This window comes from Struthio camelus, chromosome 1, assembly GCF_040807025.1.
Source record: "Struthio camelus isolate bStrCam1 chromosome 1, bStrCam1.hap1, whole genome shotgun sequence".
NCBI classification, from domain to species: domain Eukaryota; kingdom Metazoa; phylum Chordata; class Aves; order Struthioniformes; family Struthionidae; genus Struthio; species Struthio camelus.
The window spans coordinates 70401973-70427634 of record NC_090942.1 but is presented as its reverse complement, the minus strand read 5'-3'; the positions used below and the strand labels follow the sequence as shown (position 1 = coordinate 70427634).

At 43.2% G+C, this 25662-nt stretch overlaps 1 protein-coding gene across 3 annotated transcripts; it reads right to left on the bottom strand.

Annotated features, from left to right (window-relative positions):
* Positions 1-976: 976 nt before the first annotated feature.
* IL17RA (interleukin 17 receptor A) lies at positions 977-24834 on the bottom strand. 3 transcript variants are annotated; one of them, XM_068947557.1, is made up of 13 exons: positions 24639-24834; positions 16791-16815; positions 13639-13785; positions 12231-12355; positions 10997-11123; positions 8962-9009; positions 8711-8868; positions 7267-7344; positions 6743-6818; positions 6645-6659; positions 5661-5762; positions 4579-4620; positions 977-3949 (listed from the first exon to the last, which is right to left on the bottom strand). In XM_068947557.1, the coding sequence occupies exons 1-13, from the start codon at positions 24768-24770 to the stop codon at positions 2403-2405; spliced, it is 2622 nt and encodes an 873-aa protein (XP_068803658.1). In that variant the 5' UTR covers positions 24771-24834; the 3' UTR covers positions 977-2402. The 3 variants fall into 3 exon arrangements, with proteins under 3 accessions (XP_068803658.1, XP_068803665.1, XP_009678115.2); XM_068947564.1 differs by lacking the exon at positions 16791-16815 and having other exon boundaries at positions 24639-24798; XM_009679820.2 differs by lacking the exons at positions 16791-16815; positions 24639-24834 and adding an exon at positions 15326-16754.
* Between the last annotated feature and the right edge of the window lie 828 nt (positions 24835-25662).

Here is a 25662-nt window from a genome sequence, read left to right as displayed (position 1 = left end):
AAGGAACTGTTTGCTGGTCTGACAAAAGGATGACAACTCCCAGGAGGAGAAACTGAAATGAGAGAGAAGGCCTGTGGCCAATGGACCATTGGCATCCCTGTGGCATTAATCAGAACTTGTATTTTTTAAAAAGCAAGATTGTTAAAATAAAATTAGAAACTTGTGGTGGATTTTGCTTTTTTTCTTCAAATCTTGTTGAACTACTAAGTATTATATTCAAAAACCAACAGATACATTAAAGTTACTTGTCCTTCCTCATGTTGGATTGCTAAAGTGTCCGAACATTCCTCAAGCTTAGAATTTACTTTCATTAGAACTATTTTGAAAATTGTAACACCAAGGAAACTATTTGAGAGGCAATGACTAATGCAGAAAAAGTCTAGATGACACTCCTGAGCTTCCTATTCAAACCATTTACAGAAATACATGCCACTTGAAAAGGACTCGCAGGAAAGAAAAAAGAAAAATCAGATTTAAATGTTAATTCCTGTAAAATAAAAGGAATTTTATGAACTGGATCACCAAGATGACAATTATGATGCTCTAAGATAACTCACTGGAGAAACGGAGATCACAGTTACCACTTGCTTAGCTCCTGTTGTCCACCTGGTCCTGTACAGACAGGAAACGAAGATGGCACCCAGCATTAAGTTCAGATATATGCAGGGACTGTCCCTCTGTCAAATTTCTCTAGGCATAAGGCTGTAGAGAAAGCAAGCTTCGCTTAACAGTCCTGCCTCACTAACTAGCTTTGCACAGAAGTTACACACATTTAACTTTAACACCAATTTTGAGCAAATGTGCATTTCTCACACGTGATGTCCCTCAGCAGCCTCCAGCAGCACAGCGCTTTGCAGAAAGGTTATGGCATTTGTCAACTGGTTCAGCTTTGGTTTTATCTCAGTTTCGCCCCAGATTTCTGTACAAAATACTTACACAATTGTTAGGCAGAAATTGAGAAGAGGACACAAAAGCATTTAAGTAAATATATTCTAATATATTGTGTTTTGTTCCTTAAATTAAAAACAAGTTACAAACATACAAATTTATAAAAAAAACATAATACGCCATTGGTTGAAAAAATAGAAGAGTAGGTTATCTTCTGAAATATCAGATTTAAAAAAGCCAAAATAAAATTCTCTTAACTTTTTTCTGACAATTAAACTTACAAGGACAGGAAGATGACAAGCTTGTCTGAGTACGAAGGAGAAAGGCATGGATGTGTTTACATCTCAGACTGTTTCCCAGCTTGCCAGGCTGCAGAAACCATGAGAATAAACAGGATGAATGCCAGCTTTGACCAGACTGCTGCCCAGGCGATACGACAGGGAACCACGGTGATCCCTTACAGGGGGGGAACTATTCTTTCTAGTGCTTCAAGTCCTCTTTTTCACGACATTGGAACTGGTACAGTTTCCATCACTGCTCCTGGAAGACTAATCCCTCACTTCATTATTAGCAAATATTTCACAACAGTTAGCATCTGTTCAAGCTACATTCTACCCCCCTCTCTCCCCCAATAGTCTTTCATTTCCTTAATCGGGTGCCACTATCTACATCTTTAAGTCTTCCAGGTACTAAGGTGTCCAAAAGCAAACAGCATCACAGCAACACATTGCAGAATATGCCAAATTCTCCTGATTCAGCAACTCTGTATTCAGTCCCAGATTCTTTTTTTAATTGGACAATAAACCCATATCCCATTTTCTGCCCAGTGTTCTTTCTCCCTGCCTCCCCCCTTCCCCCCTACTGCGGGTTTCAAGCCAACTGCCACAAGAGGTAAGGAGAGTTATTAAGGAGACAAAGTAGCCTCCTAATTTAATGGTTTCTCCCACTTACTGCTCAGGTACTCTACTTGATTTCGGAATGGCTGCAGAAATGTGGATGTGTCAAAGAATGCGTGGCAAAAATGAGAAGTCAGCCAGGCAGAGACAGCCCTAAGTTAGCTGAAGTTTAAGGCACACATCTTTAACACAGTATTTACAAGCAAATATTTAAAAGATGCATCAAACTGGCAATGTAAAGTTTGCTATGCTATCTAATCTGCTCTGATTTCTGGCCTCGACTTCCGTCTAGTGCAATAAATTGAGGGTGGTTGGTGGGATTCTGAAGGCACAGCTGGACAAACCACAGTAATTTTTCAGGCAGTAAAGATCCAATGCAACACATGTCCCAGGGGAACAGAATTACCACCTGTTCTTTTATAGCAGTCGCTAATATTCCTGTTGCCTCCTTCCACACCGGGATTGCAAGCAATGACATTACTCATCTGGTGGGCAATCCCACCTCCTGACAGCAGACAGGAAGCTCCCACCAGTAAGTTGTTTGTAATACAAGGACAAGGATGGTGTTTAAAATGCAGTTTCAGCACTATGCATTGTACCACCTTCCATTCCTGTATTTCAAATGGAGTATGTCCCAGATGGAGCCTCACAGTCCTCCAAGGACTGGCCCCTGTCCGTCACCTCAGCTAGATACCCCCAGTCACAGCTCTGCTGAATGTCCTGAAAAAACAACTGCTTCTGGAGACTCTTTAGACTGTTCAAGACCTCTGGAGAGAGTTCATGAAAGAGCACCTGTTTCTCTGGATCCTCCTCCTCCTCCTCTTCCTCCTCCTCCTCTTCCACAAGGTCATCAGGAGGCAAAGGAGAACATCTCGAGATGTAGCCCTGGTCTGACTGCACTGATTGTCTTTGGTCTTTGCATTGGTCATCTAAGACCAACTGGTGTTGCTTGTTAGCTTCCTCTTGGCAGAAAGAGGGCTCTGAAGGCATGACACTCTGCTGATAAAGCGAGTACATGAGTCCATTCAGCTGTTGTCTCAGGTCACCTGAGAGGTTTGCAGGACTCTTGTCATCTATTCCTGCAGCAGCTTCACAGTCATCATGGAGGATGATGTCATTCCTCACTGGAAAACTTGTCTCCAGGAGAGGAGCTCCTTCCATGCAGTCCTCGTTAGTCACCACATGATGACCAAGTACATTTTTCTCTTCCATGGGAGAGACTAGCTCCACTACCTGAACTAGAGGGGCCTCATCCATAGGAACGACCATAGTCTGAGAAGTCGCATCCCCAGATAGATTCAGCTGAGGCTGCAGCTTGCATCCTCTGCTCTCACCTTCATGCATGCGGAGGTTGACGATGTAACAGCAACTAGGATCAGGCTCCCATAGGTGCAGCTGCTGTTTCACAATTCCACCCTGCTCATTCAGCAATGAATCCACCTGACTGTCTCTGTTCAGGGACTGCAGCTCCTCATCATTTTCCAAGCAGATGCTTTCAGTCTCAAACCAGTCTGGGTGCTCTGTCTGCCACTCCTTGAACTTTCGCACTGCCTCTTTCAACTTCCATCCGCTAGGGGTATCGATATAATTCTCAGCTGTGATTTCCTGGATTCGATGTATACGCCCTGGTTCAAACTTCTCCAGGTTCTGAATCCGAAAATAAATATCTTCAAACTTGTCCATCAGTTGGTACCTGGATGTGACGTTGAATAGATCAGGTATATCCTTCTCACTACTTATTCCCTCAAAATAGCAGACTATATACATTCCAAAACAGGCTGGCTTCTTGAAGTCAGGCAGGATCAAATTCAAGGCTGGGGTGAACAGGTCTCCAGTTGGCTTTTGCTGATCTTGCTTGAGACACACAGGCTCACTTCCAAGCATGGCCTGCCATTTGGCCTGGGTGCCCCGTGAACATAAGATAATGATCTTTGAAGAGAGGTCTTCCATTTCCTTCTTTTGTCGAGTAAGCCAGGGTAATGCCCCAAGCTCCGAGATCTGATGATCTTCCAGCAGATCTAAGGCTACAGCAGTGCCACAGACTGTCATCAGGAACTCTGCAAACTTCAGCACCACATCCACGTAGAGTAGGTGATCAGCAGAGTACACAATCCAAACCTTTCGCGGCTTCAAGGGTGGCAGAGGAAGGTCTGGAGATAGTACCTCTGAAAGACAGGAAGAGAGTCATCCCAATCCCATTTCTGAAATTGTAATGGTGCAAGCCAGCAACAATCAGCTTGGGAGAATTTTAACAGAAGGCTCTAGCTATTACCAGTTTTGTAGCTATCTTGGCAAAATAAGCTGACAACATCTCATTGCAGAAGTTTAATATGGGAGTCCAGACAGGGGAGCTGTGGTTTACAACAACAACTGGATGGTTCATAGACTTTCACCTTTCATGCATAAACAGGCTGGTTTCAATAGTCTTGCAAGGGTAGCTATATTCCCCCCAGAGAGCTGCATTCACCCCAAAGCAACCTACTGCTGCTATGGCTTAGATGATTAGCCAGGGTTCTTTTGCCAGTACAGCCACAGCTGTGTCAACAAAAGAACACTTTACAAAGTAGTTATCTCCCATCTGCCAAAGGATGGCATTCCAACTTGTATATTCTGTCCAACGCTACCAGTTCTTAAGAAGTTCCTTTTGGCTAACCAGGAAGGTTTTGAGGCTACATTTTGGTTCTGAGAAACACCTGCAGAGGAATAGAGTCCACGATAGCCCTTTCTGAACAACTCTTCCAGAATGCATTACATATGGGAGAGTACTTGACAACATACAGGCAGGATCTCTTACCAGTTTGCAAGCCATTGTGGTTGCCTTTCCCTTGCTGGCGTCCTGGAAGAGAGAGAGAAAGTCACTGTCAACTCTAACAAGTAAAACAATCCCCTTAAAAACAATTCCTTCCACCGATTAGATTTGAAAGTCTAACTGGAAGGCGAAATGGGAAGGGAGAAGCCTAATAAAAACATATTAAATTAATAAAGACTCTTCCACAGCCAATTTTGCTATGTACTTTACTTTGTTTTTCCTCGGAGAGAAGGGATGCGCTTAAAACCGATTTTTTTCCATCCTTCCCAAATCTGGCTTGCTTCTGAAAAATGAAGTCAGAACTCCCACACCTTCTCCTACCTCTCCTTAAGAAGCAGCGGCTTTTTTTTAAGATAGCTTTTTCTTAAGAGGCTTTTCTGAAGAAGTTAAAGCGTCTCCAGGTACATCTTACAGATAATTTTTATGCTGAGAAGTCCTCTGAAAGATTTTGATTACTCCTCTCAGGTAAAAACCCTCAGCGAGTTGCACAGTCTCCCTGTGAAAACTGCCTTGTGGTTACAGCACAAAAGACTATGAATTTGTCTTTAATTGTCCAGTTTTCCAAACTGCTCGATGTCAATCTTTGTGCCCCCCCTTTTTTTTTTTTCCCCGCATCTTCACTGAAAAACGTTATTTAAACTCAAAATAGTATAGAAGTGAGTTTTGCAGAGACATTGGGGGACAGGGGAAAGACTACGGTCTGGGAAAACAGGAAGTTTCTATCCTGTAAGGCTCTTACACAATGCAGGAGAAAAATAAATGGAAGAGATATCTGCAGAAACTTGGTTTAGTGGGAATCTTTTTTTTTTTCTCCTCCCTATAAGCTTCCTCTGAAGCTCTATGCGGAATGTCAGCCAGCACAAGCCATGGGAGACTTTACTTAACTAGGTGGACGGTTTTAGGATGTTACACAAGTCCTGTGATATAAACAGAAGAAAGTGTTTACATAAGCATCATATCTGTTGTGCAACATCACAAAGGCAAGGCAGAAAACAGTAAGAACAAAGGAACAGGAAAGATACAGTTGTAGCACTCTGCTTTCTCTTTCCAGTTGGTATGAGTCTTACCTGCTCGTTTTTTGGTCATACAAATGACAGCTGCTATGACTGATCCCACCAGTAACACACAGATTCCAGTGATACACCAGTATAACCATATAATCATATCACCTATGGTATAAAAAGAGCACTCAGACGCTAGTTTGAACAGCAAAAGAGTTTCATCTAGGAATAGAAGTCTCTTGAGTAGCAGAAGCCAAGGTAGAAGGACCACAGTTCTGTCCAAAGCTACGGACAGAGCACGCTGACAGCCTGGTACTTCCCCCCACTGCCCTTCCCCAGCAGTGCCACAGTAGCATTTTGAAACAAAGATCTGCTTCCATGATGATGCTCTGCACCATAAGCTTACTCCACAAAGAGCCATACACGGAACACGTTGAAACCACAGACCAATAGCCTTCCTCTGTGAACAGCATGCATCCCATATCCTGCTTGTTCACATAATCTACCTTCTCAAAAAAAGCTTAGGGTAGAGCATTATTTCAACACACAGGGGTGTGCATGCCTGTGTGTTTTCATCTTGGATAAAACTAGCTTTTCACAGGGGTTGTTGCAGCCAAGAAAAAAAAAGTTAAATCATTATACACATGATTTATCTTGATGTTCACAAAGATGAAAACATGCAAGCTATTCTCTCCCAAAGCTCTTTTTACTATGCACTTTTTGAACATTGAGCAAAGAGGCAGAAAGTATTTTAAATCAAGACTCCTCTTGTCAAAATAGTGTTTCCTCAAAGAATTCCATGCAAGTAAAGTACCTCTAAAATAATAAACAACAAACCCAATCATTCCATAAGGTTCATACTGCATAGAAATACTTGCCTTATTAAAGCACAGTGAGGTAACTCTAACGCAACTCATGTTCTGAGCTCAGCAGTGCTACAAGGGGATATTTCCTGACCATCAGGTCATTCCCAGTAACGATCACTTGTTATTCTATATGACAGGAAAAGAGCAGCAAGGGAAGTTTCAGTGTATTGGAAGGACTTCTTACCTGATGGGTCTGTACCTGCAAAAGACAGAGTTACATTAAAGCTTCAGCTTCCCTCTGTAAAACAATAAGAATCTAATTTAGAGAAGAGATGGTCTCACTTGGCATCGGTGAACATGGGACGAAAGTGGAATGTCTCAGACAGTCTGTGCCACAGTTCACAAAAAATGGCTGAACCTGTAGTTGAAATAAATCCAGAAAACAGAAGCTATACTTAACAGCAATTCTCTTCCCTACTTTAGTCTCCCTCTGCCTCTTCATTCCCTAAAGCTCAGCACAGGGACACAGAATTCCCATTTCCCTTCAGAAAACAAGAAGATTAATCAACGGTTTTCACACTATTCACTGTACATTAATAAGGCAGCGGGCTCCTGGGGTTGCATACGTACTAATCCTTTTCCTCTGTCACTCAAGCTTGGCTACCCTATACTAGAATGAAGAGCCATTGTCTACAGGGGACACCTTTATGTGAGAAATTATTCTCAGGCCATAACCATTATTTCCCTGATATGGGCAACCGGAGATTAGTCAATCTCAGAACATAACACTGCGCAAAAATATTATATTCAGAAGTTGTTCATGTTCTCGTTGGTGAAGGAAGGATATAGGAATAATGAGACTGTACCTGTATTTTGTAGTTGCAACAAGCTCTTATGTTCTTCTCTATTTTGATTGTAACATTTACTTGCTGCTGCAGCCCATCCTGCAGAAATCAGAGGCAATTATTGTAAGGCAAGGAAGAAGAAAACAGAGTGAAAGCAGTAAGAAAGAAAAGGAGGAGAGAAGAGAATATGGGAAAGGCAAGTTACTGGTGTGGTACAAAAAAGCAGAAATTCCTCATTTTGTTTGGAATCAGAAGCTCAGAGGATGAAACAAATGTCCTGGCGACCGTCACTGTGGGCATCTTGTGTGACAGAAATTGGAATGCAGCTAAGACAGCAGGCTAAGGTGGCACAGGTAGTAGGAAATAAAAATAATTAAGGATGTCTTCCATGTAACTTCAAAAGCATTAACTTAAACTTACGGTTTCTTAACAATGTTGATATCTTAAGCTATTCAATGTTCGCATTTTTAATTAACCAGCTTCCTGGTTTGTTTGAATTTACAAAGCTGACTTAACACTGCTGCCTGTGACACCAGAACAGACAATAAATTGTCCTTGTTATCCACGGCACACAACCAATCTCTTTTCAATGTAAATACATTCTTACAATGATTAGCAGAGGCATACTCTGAAACGAGGTATAGTCACCTCTGCCAGGGATGTATGCACACAGCTGTACATGCTGTGTCATTAATAACTTCAGGTATATCAGCGTGTGAAGTCTGAAGGATGTTTAGTGTGGAAGGAATAGAAAGATTAAGCAAGCTGAATGCCAGTTTACCTGCCCTCCCTCACGGCAGGATAGAGACTACTATCAAATATTCAGTATTCTTCCTCCTTCAGATTCCTGAGGGGGACAGTTTTTTTATGTCAGAAGACAACACTGCATCTACTTTGAGCTTCTCAACAACGCAGGTTTAAGACCTACAGGAACTGATTGTCAGTTTAACTGGAACACCTCTTGCAAAAGCACTGAGTCTTGATTTTAAAAACACAAACATAACATCTGATAAACTACTTCAACGAGTTATTATACTCACTGTTAAAACTCTGCCCCTCAATTCTGATTTATTTAGCTTTGTCTTCCAGGCACTAGCTTGACAAAGGAAATAAAGTCCAAAGACTCCAATGTCAAATTTCTGTCTCCTTTACAGGTGCTTATAGACTGCCCCATAACTGTCTCATTGCTTGGATAAATAACACTGAATTGAGTCTTCTACTCTAATGCATTAGAGAAGATACCTTTGAGAACATCCTTTTGATCTTTCATCCACCAAATTCCTGAAAGAAAGTTCCATCTTCCAAGGGGGGGAAAAAAAAACCTGAAAATAATTCCTTGGAAATCACTGTTAAAGTACATTTGTTAGTTCCCCTAACATTACGGCTCTACCTGCTTGTTTTGCGACTATTCAAGACATTTTTGTCTAAGTTATCATAGCAGAAATTATTTTGGGAAAGTAATTACCTCAGTGAAATTATGTGTGGCCACTTTACATTTCTTCTCATTCAGGAAACTGGCCACATGGATTTGATAATGGGCTGACTCCGTCCACGGGTTAAAGCTCACGAGCAGAGTTGCATCATCTAGACTTTTACCTTGGATCCTGGGCTCCCACAGGCTGCCTGGAAGTAACGCAGATAATTCAAGTCTCTCAACTGTCAGAAACATTTCAACAGGACACCAATGACTAGGCGACTCAAACAGACAACTTTTACCTGTGTTTATACATGGAACAGTTCTTTTCATCAGAGAGTCCTTGCAGTCTGCAGGAAAGAGACCATCGGTTGACAGGTCAGAAATACTGCACTTCCATTCAAGAAAAACACCCACTTTCTCACCAGAAACCAGATATCTAATGTGGAGCCCTCCTTGTTAAGTAGGGAGCTTTGTTTCAATGCAGTAGCAAAATTCTGCGTCAGAATAGCGTCACTGTTTCCATGCTAGAAACTATCCCCTCCACTGATGTTATGTTTTTAAGGGCGGGGATAATTAACAAGACAAGACTTAATAATACAATACTTAATAATACATACAATACATACAATACTTAATAATATTAATGCTTGACAACACTTGCTGATGGAAGACTTGTGCAGAGAGGCTCGTATGATAATACGCTCTCAAGGGAGAGGAATTACAACTTTATATTGATCTCCAGACCTAGAGAGCGCCACAGCCATAGATGCCTCCAAAAGTGTTCTGTCCCAGGAAAATCAGCAGGCTGGAATCCCCTTCTTGATCCTAAAAACGTTCTTCCCAATTTACAGTTCTCTTAGCTTAATTTACTAGGTTGGCCCTGCTTTTGGGGATCTTTTTCACACTCAGATCCAAACTTACACATTTAGCTGTGTGGGATCCACAAGTCTCAGCCTAAACTATATTTCTCCTCCAGGGTATGGCAGCAACAAAGGAAGAGAAACAACTCCCTATCATTGCTTGCTTAAACAGATGAAAGAAAATACCATGGACTTTAAATTTCCAACTTTATTTTGAGTTCATGCTCCTATAATTCACAGGCAAGCTCTAATCAGCAAACCTCTCTGCAACTGCTGACCTTGACATAATGCGCTAGGTTCCAGAAGAACAGAGTAGAATCAGAGCTAGAAAGTGCTCCTTATAACCAGTGCTAAAAATCAAGTGTCTGCTCTCCTTTTCCAGCTGCACACTAACACATTGCATACTTTGTAATTCTGTAACTACAGAGTTGTGCTCCTAAATCTAAGCAAGTTGAGAAGAAAATGATGGACTAGTTTTCAAGCTGTGTATTGAATGCCAAACATTTACAAACCGGTTAGTACAGCCAGAAAGCACCACAGATGCTCAGCATCTTCAAAGGGAAAAAACCAAAACCGGTTCTTTTAGAGAATTATTTTCATATGCACAAGAAAGGGTCAGACACATAACTATCAAGATTCTTGGTAAACTTTGCCTAACTGTGCCTTATAAATCAACCTTTAGGTGCCTAAAATTTGACATTAGAAGCTAAATTTTACTCATCCTGATTTGGAAGTTTTGGTCTGTACTTCCAGCTTCCACAAACACAGGGGCAACTTTCAAAGATTTTAAATTAAACAAAAGCAGCACTGATAGCCAGCAGAGAGCACAAAAGATTAGTCTAGAGCCCCATTCACCTAGATGGAATATCTTTTTATCTGCTCCACTGATGAACATTTCAGCAACAATATCCAGCAAATAAAATTTATCATCTTCAAACAGCCTCTCAGAGGTGCACCCATATTAGTCTTTCAATTTAATTATGAATTTCTGTTTACGAATTCTGCTGCAGCTATGGTTAATGAGCGATGCCTCAGTTCAGGGGCTCAAGCCTAATACTTTGTTCAGCTTTCTAGAGAGCCTATAAAGATTTCTACAGCAGCACCTTCATCTAGGAACTAGTCACTCAGAAGGAAAGCGCCTGGCCTCCACCTCATTGTTCCTGCCCATGCATCTTCTTCCAAGCAGAAATTTGTGTGTTATCTTTTGGTTAGAGGGTCCCAGAAACAAGAACGGTGACTTGTAACACAAATGATATATGGACTTTAGGGATAAGCTACAGTAGCACTGTAAAAAAGACCAACATCATGACTTTTCTAAACAGCTATATTTAGAAAGGACAAGCGTTTTACAATACTGTCATCCCGTGGCCAAATTTGCTCCCAGTTCACATACCTGGTCTGGAGAAAAACCCAGTCTACAAACTATCAAACAAAATCCTAAACTCAAGGCCTAACGAAATAGAGCACCTCTTACCAGGCATTGTGTAAGGCATGGACTTGCAATTGTGGTCTCCATCCACACCCAGTTTGGGCAGGTGGTAGACGGTCACTTGGTAAGTCTGGCCAGGTTCCACCTCAAAGCGGTCAAAACTGAAGTTCCACTGAAAACAAAACACATTGAAAAGGACTTAAAATCAGATAGCTATGCTATCAAGGCACTAAAGTTAACAGCTGACTTGGTTTGGTCCCATTGTGTTCCCCCATCCTATATGGCCTTTTTTTGAAGCTTGACTGTTAAACAAGGAGACCTAAATGCCTTAAATAAACCAGTCCCTTGCTCTTGCTTTTCTGTCTCAAATTCTCATGTTTGGATTGGGAGGAGTACAGTTACTTCTCAGGACCTCTGAGCTGGCAGCAACAATCTCATGCCAAACTCAGCTGTGTGGACAATTTCCACTAGATTACATTCTGAACTGAAAGGAGATTAGAGTAGAATATGCAGTTTTGAGACTAAAATTTTAGTCCTATATGAATCTTGCAGTGCCATGCAAGTGCTAAGCATTTATAATTGCAACTACATATGTATAGTTCTGTACTTGGCCATTGCCTATTTTTTCCCCCCCCTCTATACTGCTTTTCACATATCAGCAATGCTGCGAAAACGCTGAGGAAAGCACAGGGTCCTGAGTGTAAGTTAACTTCGGCCAAATTCTGCGAGGTAAGGAATAAACTCCAACTTCCTGCTGCTATAAAGGGAGCTGTGGATGCTCAACATTTTTCTGATGAGTCTCCTAATCTGTGAGCATAAGGTGGAAAGACAAACCCTCAGGTTCGTGTTTTTATCCACAGCAGGACAGTGCAAGAGAGAATGGGAAGTACAGGGAAAGACTGAGTTAAAGAAAGATAAGTGTCACCGCTGTCAAGCGGAAAGCAAAAACTGCTACAATTGTTCATTTTAAGAATCCCTAGAACAAAGAAGTGTGTTCAGGCACTGAACTGAGAGCAACAAAGCATCAGAAGACATTTATAACCTGAAGGACAGTAAAAGTGAAAGAGAAACCAAGATAGGTAAGCAGCTTGCATCCAGCTACACGAAAGCATAAAATAAATGGGAAATTACACCAGGCCTCAAGCACAGTATCTGTATCACTACATCACCTCTTCCAGCTAACCACTCTGTACTTTTCATCAACAGACTTGCTATATGACAGGTGAAGCTGAAACAAACCTATGGACTAAAAAGGTAGTTTAGAGCCCTTTGCACTCACCCGGCCTCCATCCGGACGAACCTGAAGTGACAAGTTGCTCTGAAAATCAAACTGGGCACAGATTTGTTGATTGCTGTTCACCTGCATCACAGCCAGCTCTGCCCCCCGAAGACACTGGATGCTAGCTGCAGGCACAGGGATGGAGAAAGGTTTTTCTTTTCCTTCCGGCTCCATGTGCACAGGTCACAACCCCCAAGGAGCCTACCACTGAGCCTAGTCTTGTCGCAGTCTCACTGCTTTGAGGTCCTGGGGATGCTGACACAGGCATGTCCAGCCATGAAAAACGAAGTGTGCAGGGCTGACCAACACCACGTTCAGATTATAGTTTGTCCTGCGTGGCAAGTGCTCCCTCCGTGCAAATGAAGGAGCAGAGTGGAAGATAACTTCATCTTTCCAAGCGTCCTGGCAGTTCCCAGCTCGTGAGAGTTGTGTTCAGCCCTGCCTGTCAAGGCTGCTTTAAGCAATTCTGGCACCAGAACAAACATGCTTTTATTTTGACATAAATAATCCCAACAAGCACATTGATAGCCATGACTACCAGATGACTCTGTTATCTGAGCCACACCTGCTTCTACGTTAATACAGCTATGTTGAGATTATAAACGCTATACAGACGAGCCCTCAGACATAGACCCTACAGAATCAGAAAGTTAATGTATTTTATTCTGCTTCAAAACAGTGCCAAGCTGTGCACAAGGGTATGCAAGGAGAACATCATAAACGAATGAAAAATCAAAGATGTTTGGAGAGTGGAAAAAAAGCCTTACTGGTACTTGTTAAGTACCTTGTTGACTTACTAATACTTCCTAAACTTCCAGCAATGAGACAACTCTTTTCTTTATCAAGATACATGTTGCATATAAGAAATCTAAGTTACAAGGACGAGAGCATCCTAAATGGGAGGAACTTGCACTAGGTTAAGGATAACAGCACAAAAGCAACTATTTGCTCCCTCTCAAATCAATTCCTGTTTGTTCTGTCCACAGATGAAGTTCTCCTGTACGAGACAGTCGCAGTCACTACTCTGCTTGACAGACCAGTTCTTGAAAAGGTACTGCTGGAAGTGGGAATCTCCCTTCTCCCCTCACTACTGCAGCTAAGGTGTGTGCCACTGCTGCATTCTCTTTTTATCCATTTTTCACATTTTATCTACTTCTCCACACTAATGGAAGCATTTTAAACTCTGCTGAAGGCCTAGCAAACCCAGAGCCCTGATTCAGGCAGCAAGAAACCATCCTCGAGAATAAACAAACCCAGAACAAAAAGAACCACCAAACCCTCAAATCTCTAAGCTCTGCTCCCAAGAGTAGATCAGCAAAAGACTTTGAGTACTCATTTTCCTCTTTGTCCTTACTGGATCACACCTAATTCCTCTGCTCCGTGCTCATGTTAAACCACCACCACTTACCATCAGTGGCCACTTTCCATTCTATCCGAAGCACAGGGAACAATTTTCCATCCATCTGACGGAAAACATCAGAAGAGACATGAAGACTACTTGGAGCAGAAGGTGTCCACATTGGAACGTGCAGCCAGCTTGCCTCCATGCAGGTACCTGTCGAGCAAGTGAAAGCTGCTATTTAGGAGCAGGGCAAAGGAAACACTTCCCTTGACACAAAATTTGGCTTTCCAAAGTGGTTTTGGTTCTGTCAACAAATTAACACTAGTCCTATCTTGCTTCCATCTCTCCTGGTATTTTGTCATGCATAGCAACTTATTAAATGTGTATGCTGCCTTTTACGGGATGGCAAAAGGGCAGCTAATTGAAATTATGGTCTGTGCTTTGCCCGAGCGGTACTCGGGAGGCAAAAGTTGGTGATAATTTATTAAGATTGCCTCACAGTTAATAAAGCTAGTTTTCAGCACGCACAGGCTCAAGCCTGAACTGGGAAATGCAATTGCTCTAAACAGTCTGTAATACTCTGAACTCATGCATTCTAGTAATATATAATTCATTCCACGGATTTTGAGGAAAAGAGGAAATATCACCACAATGTAGTCTGCTTAAACAGATCAAGTAAGTTTACTCAGTACCTCCTGCAGCAAGTCTATACCTTTTTGTCAAACCAAATCTATGTTAGAAGACTAATACTAATTTCAAGCCTTCCAATGATAAAAAGGTCTATTAGATACTCAAGCAAATCACTCCTGTAGTTGAGCAAATTGTTCCAGGTTAATTACTTTCTGTTTAAAAACTGCCTTATTTCTAATCTGAATATACATCTCACTTCAGCTTCCACCTCTTATTAAATCTTTCCTAAACCAAGCAGCCCTCTGGATAGAGAAATAATTAACATCAGTAAACATGGTGTTATGAAAAAACAGGTCCTGTAATTTCATCAGGAAAAAACCAAAAAGGTATGACAGGCTTCATGGACAGACAATCTATTTGACTTATGTAAGACATGTGACTTACTATCAGAACATATTAAAAACAGCTCTGTGCAACATCAATGAAACACAGACATAGGAAGAAGTGTCTGACAAATCTCAAGGACGAGTTGCCAGTGGGAAGTCACCAGTTGAAAGTTGTTAATAGGCTGGGGAGGGGGGAGAGGGAGGGTGAGGATAGGCCTGATGCTACGCATTTTAAAAATCATATATAAAAAAATCATATCAAATGCCTGAGCCATTCCATACACTGGACCCATTCAGACAAAACTTTGACATACTGTAACGTGCATATAATTCCAAGTCGTGTAGACCACATATACCTAATGAGAATTAACAAACTGAGTTACAGTACTTCTGAAAACCTAGTAGCAAAACTACTGAACATGAGCTCCTTGGGTCATGCAATCTCTGAATCATATACAGTGATCAGGCTAGCCTGCTCATATGTCAGAAAAGAAATAGAACAGGCAAAAGGGTAGGTAAAATACAGGCTTTGGAGAGATAGGTATGATATTCTTTAGCTTCTTCCTGTGCCCACATTAAAATGCTGTCACACTGAAATGAAGAGCAAAGAATGAATTTGTCGCTTGAATTCCACAAATAAAGGCAAAACATGTAGTTTCACTTTCAGCTAAAGCCAATAAAAACTATGCTGCTAATGAAAGGCTGTTCTTTCTTGGCTATGTTTTTCACGTACTCACTTGCACAAGCTCAGCAACCATGGGGCTGCGCGATGAACTGGTTCAGAAACCGATTCAGCAAACAAAATTTCACCATTTCTTTGGTGGGTTACTCAGTCAGGGTGAGCTCAGTTTGGGCTGCCAGCCACAGCTGCCGGCATTGCCAGAGGGGAGCAGTGGCCACGTCCAGCCAGTTGGAGGCAAGGATAGAGTTGGGAGCTGCGCTTCCCAGCAGCAGTTTGCTGCTACAGCACTGGCTTAGCTCCCCCGTGAAAGCACACTTCTGGGCTCTTTTGCTGGGTCAGTGATGGGAGCTCTCAATTGGGAGTGGTGCAAAGTTGGCACCATCCCTTCTGATGTCAGCATACTTTTAGGCTTAGGAAATAGTTAGATCATCTTCATTTTACCAAAAAAAAAAAAATTTAGAAGAGTCTTAGAAAAATAACATATTCTAGGGTAGAGTGTACCAGGCACTAACAAGTCTTTCCCCTAGAGGAGAAAAACATAGTTAGAACCAAAAGGCGGAATTTAAGCCAAACTCACTCAAACAAGGCAGTGTACTAATGAACAGTGGAGCTGCGGTTTGCCTTGGCTGCGCTGTCAAGTTGCATTCTAATGGCTCTCTGCCAATACAAATCTCATCCCATTCCTTCTGACTCCCTCTCTTGCCAAAAAAAGCTTAAAATCCGGTTGTTTTCAGCACCAGCAGCTCCCTGGTTGGGGTCACCAAGCATGTCTGCGTAAATACTTGCACCTGCACAGCATAGGGTGGGCACAGAAGCAGAAATAAGCCTGCTTAGAACAACCATTGGAACAAAATACCAAGGAGATCTGCAGATCTATTCAGATGTCTCCCATACACCAAATGAGCAACTGCTGAACTTTTTTTTTTTTTTTTTTAAATATTACTGATATTTAAGTATACTTAAGTGTATTAGATCTGTGCCATAGCTAAGATTTGACTCCTTACACCCGATTTATCCAATGACAACTATGTTCAGTAGGGCTTGCAATAATTGTAGTTTCCTTCTCCAATTCACTGTACTTAATGCCTGATAATTTATATTCACTGCCTTCAACAGTGCCACCACCCCCTTCCTGCTCCTTTCTTTTTTATTCTAGTTTATACGTTAATTTAAGTACTATTATTGATGGCAAGCTTGTAATGTAAACAACACTTATAGACAAACTTGTCTTTCTTTAATAACTGACTGTCTGAGCATTTAACAGATGATAAACAATTTGGGTTGTGTTTCACCCTCCATTCCCCCATGAACTCTACCCTGAAAAAACAGACTTGACTTTGCATTTCTCTTTTGGCTAGAACTGATTACGGATCAAATAGAAAACTTCCAAAGGTAGGTGCGATAGCAATGCTTCATTTTGCATCTCCCTGATTTTAGTAGAAAAAAGTTGCTGCATGAACACAGTTAAAAAACGAAAAGGTCTGATGAGAACACCACAAAGAAGAAAAAAAAGGACTTACTATTTCTTACGAGGCAGTTTAAACCCTGTGGGGGGGAAAGAAACAAGAACGTTACTCACAAAATAGAAACTGGCTTGACATTAATTTGTTTCTATTTGGTGGCAGGAAAGGGGCAGATACCAAACAGTTCAGTGAACAGCAACACGTTCAGGCTGGAAGAATTAATCACCAGAAAAGAACGCATAAAGTTTAAGCAGAAAAGCAAAGAACTCAGGGTATGAAACCTCTGCTCACCTGAAGCACACGCTTAAGTGACAGCAGTAGCAACAAATAGAATGAAATTGCAAAGAGGTAAAAATGAGAGAAGATGACAGTAAAAATCTTTCAAAACCCAAGAGCGTTAAGACCAAAACCAGTGTGACGTGAAATACTCTGCTTGAAGTAGATGGGTGCGTTTTTAAACATCACTGCTTCATCACAGCACAAACATGTGCTGGCTTCTATCTCCTTTTAACACACATAGGGCTATATCCTAGTTTAAGACAAGTCCTAAGTGATGGCAAAACATCATAGCAATTAACAAGCTTTGCAACATTTAAAGGAAATACAGAAGGTTAAGTGATGGGTGAATTCAGGTATCACAAACTAAAATGAGCAACCGGTTATTTTAAACGTGAGTTGAGTTCCACTGACTAAAAGGCCTTCAAGAAAGCTTAAGACGTTAACGGTCACATTTCAGCTAAAGTATCTGTCTCCTCACAAACCTTCAACAAAAGCAGGCAGATTTGACATTTTGTTCCTCATGCTTATAGGAAAAAAAAGAAAAACTGAAAATCTCTTCTAGGCCCTTGTTACAAAAGTCAATGTGATAAACAAGAATAAATCCAGCCGTCAGGTGTGCTTTACAGGTAAACACATCCACACACTGATAAGCAAGCAGTAATACAGAAGTACCTGAGCTACAGTTATGTTAGAGTTTCAGTGCAACACTTAAATTGTATAACATTGATCAACTTTATTATAATCCAGGAAGCATTGTTTCATTTCAGTGAATTCAAAGGGAGGAATCTGCCTAACTGGCTACCCTGAATTTTTGAAGATACACAAATCTATACAACACTTTGCCTGAAAAACTAAAGCTTGACGAAGAATTATTTGCCTACCAGCTACCTAGCAATAGGCCGCTTCATTTTTCAGTTAAAAATTTAAGTGGAATCATCTTTAGAGTGCTATGTTAGGATTCAGGCAACATCCCACAGTTGGCACAAATATTCCAATTACTTTTCCCTGCTAAAGCCTCCCTTATAAAGGGGGGAGGGAGTGACATATTTAACCTGTCACTGCTATTTATAAGCAGTGACATATTTAACCTTTCCTTGCTGTTACCCCATTCTGTTCCCTTCCTCCTCCTCCCTGACCCCAAACATTAGCCGCTTCTGTGCAGAAATCCTGTCTTCTCCTCCTCTGTCTTCACTCTGGATCTCCTTATAGTTTGCAACTTGCTGGAGGACCCCCAGCCTTGTTCCCAGGCTGCAGCACTAACAACTCTGGAAACAGCCAGTGTTTCACTAGATGCAAGTCTCGGGACAAACGTCACCAAAAGCAGCGTGACTATGCTCTGCATAGGGCAGAGGAGCTCTAGCATAACCAAGAGCAAATTGAATCTGTGCACTTAAATGCCAACTAGTAAAAATATGCAAGAGGTACTTTTCATTATTTTCAGCATACTCAAAAGGTCAAAACAGTCACAATTAAATGAACCAACTTAATCAAATTGAATATCAAATACCAGTTTAGTCTCTGAATTACACTCTCACAATTATATTGCACCAACTTAAATTACTGTAGACAAACAGGCAGGCAAATCCTCCATTGAGTATTTGACTTCCTCAATCTTAAGAAAAAATGCTTTAAAAATACATATAAAGGAAATGTTATTACAATTTTGTGACTCCAAAAATCTTTTTTTTTTTTTTTTTTTGCACTAGAACATTCCCATGTAGCATCTGCAACCTAAATCCTTTGACAATGGAAAAAACCTAGAACGCAAAAAGTGGATGCTTATTAAACCAAAACCAAACTAGCTAAACTGCATTCACTGAAAGAGGAAAAAAATATAAATGGTAGCTACCATAAAAGCAGATTAAGCTAAAAAAAAGAATTTACATCTAACATTTCAAATGCTTAATCAGACTTTTTTTGAAGGGCGGGGGGGGGCAAAGTATTTAACCTGACAATGTCCCTTGCATCAACAGGCAACTATGTCCTCTCCTCCCCCTCCGGGTTAATGACTTCCGTTAAAACCTACCACTTAATATAAGTCATTTTGTCCTTCTGCTGTTTCAGTTATCAGTAATTATTGTAAACTCCACCATGATGAAGTCCTTGTATAAATTATAATATATTATTTGCCTGAACAGCAGCAACATCAGCTTTCATTTGAGCACTGGTGCTTCTGTTTATTAGCAGATAAGATACAGTTAACCAAGGAAGTGTTGCAATTTCTGTTTGTTTTGTTACATTTATGAAGACTGATCCAGCACAGCAGACAAACAGATTGGTTCTTCGCCCAGCTCTGCTGTCCCAGGTAAACTGGTTGTTGCAGCGATGTTCTCAGCAGGGGTGAGACTGCCCCTTATCTGGCATTCATTAAAAAGGCAACAGCTGGACCAGGCACCATCAGTTTGCTGATAAGGGTTCTGGACTGAAATTCCACATTCAAGATTTCTCTTAGCTTCCCGCACTGGACTTCTACTGGGACAACTGACTGTACTTATTCCAGCAGGTCACCACTCCCCCAGCCCCACTCATGATTGTCAGGGGGCTACATTCATACGGTTTTTCCTGCCCCACATTAGCCTCTTCCTCTGCTGTGCAAATGACATTTGTTTACCTCTAGATGACTACATTAAAGCATGTTAAGCCACCACCAGTCGGTGGTTTAACCACAAGAACAAGGAGGATCCTCCCTTCACGCAGCAGCCGGCACGGCACCCCTTCAACTGTTGGCCCACACCCTTTCCCCACCCCCAGTATTACAGGAATGACTTAGCAGCCCCAAATGCCTCGAGGCATAGTTCATATGGCTGAGAAGGCCTCTCTGTTGGCACAGGAAAATGAAGATAGGAGGAGAAAATGAAGCCATTATGCAGGCAGGGATATAAGAACCCTGAAGGATTCCTCGACAGCAGTCACTGTGCAAACTCTCATCTCCTTTTAGGATGCTAAGCTGCAGCCCAGCTCATACGGACTGGCTGCTGCCAAGGATGTGCTTTTATGCCAGAAGGCGCAACTTTGGAGAAGAATGGCCAAAAAATGGGAAGCAATTAAAAAATGCAAGTCAGTTTTGCAGTAAAATAAGTTAGTCCTAAAGTCCGAAACAAACTAAGCTGCAAAAAAATTCTGATGTTAAAAAAAAAAAAAGCAATTAATCTTTATTCTGCTCAAGTAGATCTATTTCCAGGATGCCTTACAAATTCAAGCCTATCGTTAAGAACTGCCATCACATTATAATGTGATAGTTCTGTTATAAGTTTGTTATAGTTCTGCATTTATGAACTGGATGCAAAAGTCACTTAAGAAATCCAGTGGTATCAAGTAGTTGATTAAATCCTACCCTTGGACACACTAGATAAGGGAAGGTGGAACTTCTATTACGCATGGATATGTCATTTCTAATTGGGAAAAAGCTCTTACTACAACACCCACTTTACCCTTAGTCCAGTATTTTATAAGCTCTAATACTCTCTTCCCCCTCCCCCCGGCCAAATCTCAGTTCTGGTTGGAAGATGGCCCAGTGCTTAATTCGACAGATTTCCTGTAATGTTGGGGGCATGGCATCTACTGCCTGATTTACCCTATTGCTTTTTCAGCCCCAGGAGGAACTGCTGCTGCTGCTGGGTTTCCCTTCTGACGGGCCAGGCAAGTCAAGTCCCCCCTGATGCTCCAAGCTCACTCATAAACTACTTGAGCAAACCCGTGGTCAGCAGAAATACGTAACCTTGTTTCCCTGTTTGAGCAAGACGTTTAGACGATACAAGAGAATAAAATTACCAAGATTATTTTTTCTACTCCCCCACATAAAGCTAGGAACACCTAAGTAGCATTTACAGGACTGAGATGCGTGTGCTAGGCAGGATACAACAGACGAGCAAGCAGGCAAATGGCAGGAGAGATGACAAAAATGAAGAGCTCCAAATGAAAGCCAGAGATAGAGCCCATGGGCAGGCAATGGGCTGTGCAGACTTTTATAGAAGAACTGGCTTAAACAGAGATGCTCTCTTCTCACTGTTTCCCTATCACCTTTCAGGCCCACCAAGCAAAGCTGCAGCCACAGGAGGCATAAAAATGAAAACAGGAAGATTGTGAGGTGATGCATGAAACAATGATCAGTAGATGAGGACAAGCCCAGTCAACATTTCATATTTGTCCCATGCTCACAGAAAGTTAAAAACCAGTTTCTTTCACTTTCTCCCCCCCGCCCCCAAGTTTTATTCTTGCTTTTGATATCAAAGAAGAAAAGACCACATACAATACGAAACACATGAATCTGAAAAATGAAACTGATTAAAAGCACTGTGGCACAACAAACCAATTATTAAGTTAATAGAAGGCCAAGATTTCCCAGCAGGATGCTGTGGTAACTGGCGAGAAACTGCATTGAGCTGGGAAGGTATCCAATTTTCCTTTAAAAATGGCTGCTGCTGAATGGGAAGGGCTCCAACCTCCCAAAACTTGTCTCTCATCTATGAACTATTCCATAGGCTTCCCGAAGCTTGATCGATTTAAAATTTACTGTAACTTCCCTTTCCCAATTCCTCACTTCTCAGAAGGAGAGACTGACAGGACATTCATATGTGACAAAAATAAGTACTGGAAGACGTTTAATGCTAGGAAGAAACAGCCATGTTCCACAAAACCATTGTGATATTTTTCATTTAGCTGGTCAACAGCAAAGGCAAGCTAACATTTTTGTACAGAAGACGCAGGAAAAGTCTTCCTCACGTATACCACCGCCGCTCACCTTCATGAACAGGGTTGCATGAACTTCCTCCCCAGAGGTTTTTAGTGCATAAACATCAACTACACACACCTATCCAACAACATAGAGGTAGTGCAGTTATAAACACTGTATTCCTCCAGGACACAAGGCATGCCGTGCCATAAAACAGTTACAGCCCAATGCCTGAACATGGTGATTAAGTCTTCCACTGTGAACAACCAGATGGGTATTTAATCTGTGGGATGCTTTTTCTCCATGCACACTATAAGGGCAGAACCCCACCTCCCCACAGATGACATATTCAATAGTTACTGGAAGGAACTACATTTGCAGTAATGCTATTCCAGCCTTATGGAACAGTAGAATTGATGAAACGGTGGTGAGTAGGCTGCATTAAGTATATTTCAGTAAGATGAGCTCCTGTTCACAAGTTGTCTTCTTTTTTTTTTTTTTTTTTAAATTATTATTACAGTTATCTGCTGATATGACACTTCTCCTCCTCTGCCCTGTCTCCAAAACAGCCTCTGCCAGATGAGAATTTTACTGAAAAGCCACTGTTACTTGCCCCGACCTCCTCTAAAGTTCAGTAACAGATGAGTACGTTGGGTAACAAAAAGGAAGTGTTTCTCACCAACCAACAGTTTCCCTTTCAAACCACACTGCAGTCGCATATTGGCAGGATTACTGAATCGCCCTCTGAAAACAGCGCAACCGACAGAAAAGGAAGGAGGAGCTGCTTTCAACTGTCTTAATTTCAGTTGATGGTACTTTTCCTATATGTGTCAACAGAGTCACAAGTGCTTGTACAGAGGCTGTTACAAGTTTGTTTAGGCCAACTGATTTTTCATAAATTGGTTTGCATTTTAGCAAATGGCTTACTGAAAGAGTGACCAACGTGGCAGGCTTATACATTCACTGATCTACGAGCACATCCAGCGCACAGGGCAACATGCCTCCTAAAAAAAGGACATGTAACCAGGAAGACTGAGTCAGTCAAAGCCCAAGCATCCAAGGACTCATGGAAACACCATAATGCATTATTCTCAAACTTTATGTGACTAACAGAGTTTGGACACACATGGCTGTGTCAAATACCTAAGCAATGTTGCAGTCTCCTCTTTCCCTTTTCCTAAGGTTTTGCATTTTGTAATTCCGCAATGTCCAGGCTATAGCAAAATTGCAGAAGTAGACTGTTTTCTTGGGGTATTTTTAAATACCCCAAGCAAAGTCAGCACAGAAGAGTCCGGGAAAACATGGATAAGCTCATGGTCAAATATTAGGACAGGGGGCAGAGTATACAACGAACAGGAAATGTATAAGGAAAAGATTATAGAGGAATAAGAACATCACAGTCTGGGAGAGGGCTGGATCTCTTGCAAGGACAGAAAGAAGGGCCTGGATCACAGGACATGTTCGCCAGCTCAGCAGTCAGCATACTAGAAGTTCAAATTAGGAAAGGAAAATACTTCTTTAGGTACCACATCACGGTATTTGTGCTGAAGGCTTCACCCAGTAACATTTATAGGAGAAGATGGTCTGAAATGGAAGATGCGCTGTAGAACAGCTAGGATTTATGTTTTCTCTTAAAGGTCACATTTTCTTCCTGTAGCTGACCACACATATCCTGATTTAACAGACAGGGGGAATTTTCTTTAGAAGAGCGAGAAACATGAAACTGAAAGGAAGGGTGCTGCATGCTACAAGAAGCAAATCACTTAGTTACCTATATGCTCATTTATAAATCTATTACCCCAAAGGAAACATCTTGGTTTACATGTTAGTAACTACATTGGAACAGCTGCGTTGTCTAGACTGCTGGTAGCATGTCATGATGCACAAGTCCTTCCAGCTTGGAAGATCTTTTCCCCCCTTCTATGCATTTTTTACACGCATCTTAGACACTCTCCCCCCAAATCAAAGACCTGCTAGGAGTTCATACTTCAGGCTGGCAAAAATCAGTTCTTGTTGGTTATAGTTCATTTCTTACACGTACTACATCTGCACTTCTCTTACTTTACATCCTCTCCGCCTGGTTCCACTGGGAGGAAAAGCAACTAAAAACTGGCCTTTGCGAAACTTCAGAAACACACGCAATTTGTTTAACTACTCCTTCAGCAGAGATCCACAGTTTCTACCTCAAATTCCCTTAACCGTAAGGAACAGGTTAAAACATTTAGCACGTTAGGCAACCCCGGCTATTAGCAAAGACTCACATCCTGCCCAGTTACTTCAGGCAGTTGGAGTAAATCTCAGCCCCGGCGCCTCACAGATGTAAGCAACAGGCGCTTCCTGGCAGGGATCACATGGCCGGGCTAGTTCTGCGCTATTTACAGTTTTGGTTTAACATGAAGGTAACGCAATCGCTTTGCTGCGTACAGCTGCTTTGCTGCATATAGACCACAGCCCCCAAACTGTAGGGAAAGGGGGCGGGGGAAAAACAACAACAGCAACGCACAAGCACTGGTCCCTCATTGAGCAACAGGGCATGACACGAGGACGCAGTCAGCAGCAGGGCCGCGGCTGGCGGCGCCGCAGGGGCAGGACCGGCTCCCCCAGCGGCACCGAGACCTCTCCCGCCGCGCTCCCTCCCCAGCGCAGGGGCGGCCCTTCCCCTCCGCCCCGCTCCCCTCTTTCGCCAGGCAAACGGCGCCGAAACCCCCCCCCCCACAGCCAAACGCCGGCCAGGCCGGCCGCGGCGGCGCGGCAGGCCAGGAGCGCCCCCGCCCACCCCCTCCGGCCCCGCGAGCGGCCGTTGGCGGCGCGAGCGGCCGTTGGCGGCGCGGGACGCGGCGGGCCGCGAGGAGAAACTCGCCCTCCCCCCCCCGCCCCGACTCCCGGCCCCGGCGCTGGCCGAGAGGCACCGCCGAGCGGCCGCGCTCCCGCCCCCGGTCCCCGTCGCGCTTTACCGGCTGGGAGCAGGTGAAAGGCGGCGCGGCGCCGAGCAGCAGCCGCAGCGCCGCGTCCGCGGGTGGGACGGGGAGGACGAGAAGGAGCAGGAGCCGCAGCCGCAGGGAGAGCTGCCGCCCCGCGCCCGCCATGGCCGCGGCCCCACCGCCAGCGCCTCGGGGCTTCCGGGCTCCGACCTGGGCGCGGGGCGGTGCCGCCCGCACCTGAGGAGGGGCCGCCGCCGAGGGGGCGGGGCCCGAGGGGCCTGGGGGCGGGGACTAGGGGCCCCGGGGCGGGGCCTGGTGACGTGGGGGCGGGGCCTGAGGGGTCTGGGGGCGGGGCGTGGGGCGGGGCCTGCGAGGCGCGGGCAGCTTGCGCCGCTGGCGCGGGTGTGGGCGGAGGCGCTGAGCTGCTGCGGAGTTTTGTGGGCAAAGCTATGGGGGGTGGGGGGAGAGGGCCTAAGAAGCCGAACCTTGATTTATCCAGGCATTTTATCCTTGATTTCACGAGGAGACAACAGGGATGTCAGAGCTCTTCGTGCTTACCTAGCCCTGGTGTTTACCTCTAGCTCCCGATCAATAGTGGGAGCGCTAATAATGAACGCTGATGGAGGGCTGTGAATGCCCAGTCCGAAGCTATTTTAGATGCGTGTCGCAATTTTGTTTCTCTGTCAGGGGGATGTTCCAAATGTATTCACTTCACAGGAGTCTGTGCAAACCTCACAGGATTTCGGCTGTCTCACAGGTTTCACTTCGAGTGTCACACCTTAAACTTCAGCCTGTAGCACATCCACAACTGACTTTCGCCTTGTTTTGCATCCAAACCGCAGCCTCCGAATGGGCCTTCACACAAAACCATAGCCTGGCCCAGGGGAGCTCAAGCGCGGCTCCAGCTCAGCAAACGTTTCAGCAAAGCTGACGCGTTTGCTGGCTTTCTGCTGACAGCTGAGTGCATGGCGGTTTGTTGTGATTCTGCGGTGAGAAACGCCTCACTGAAGGCCAGTCTGAGCCTGGCAACAGAGAGGTTTCTGGTACTGCCATTCCA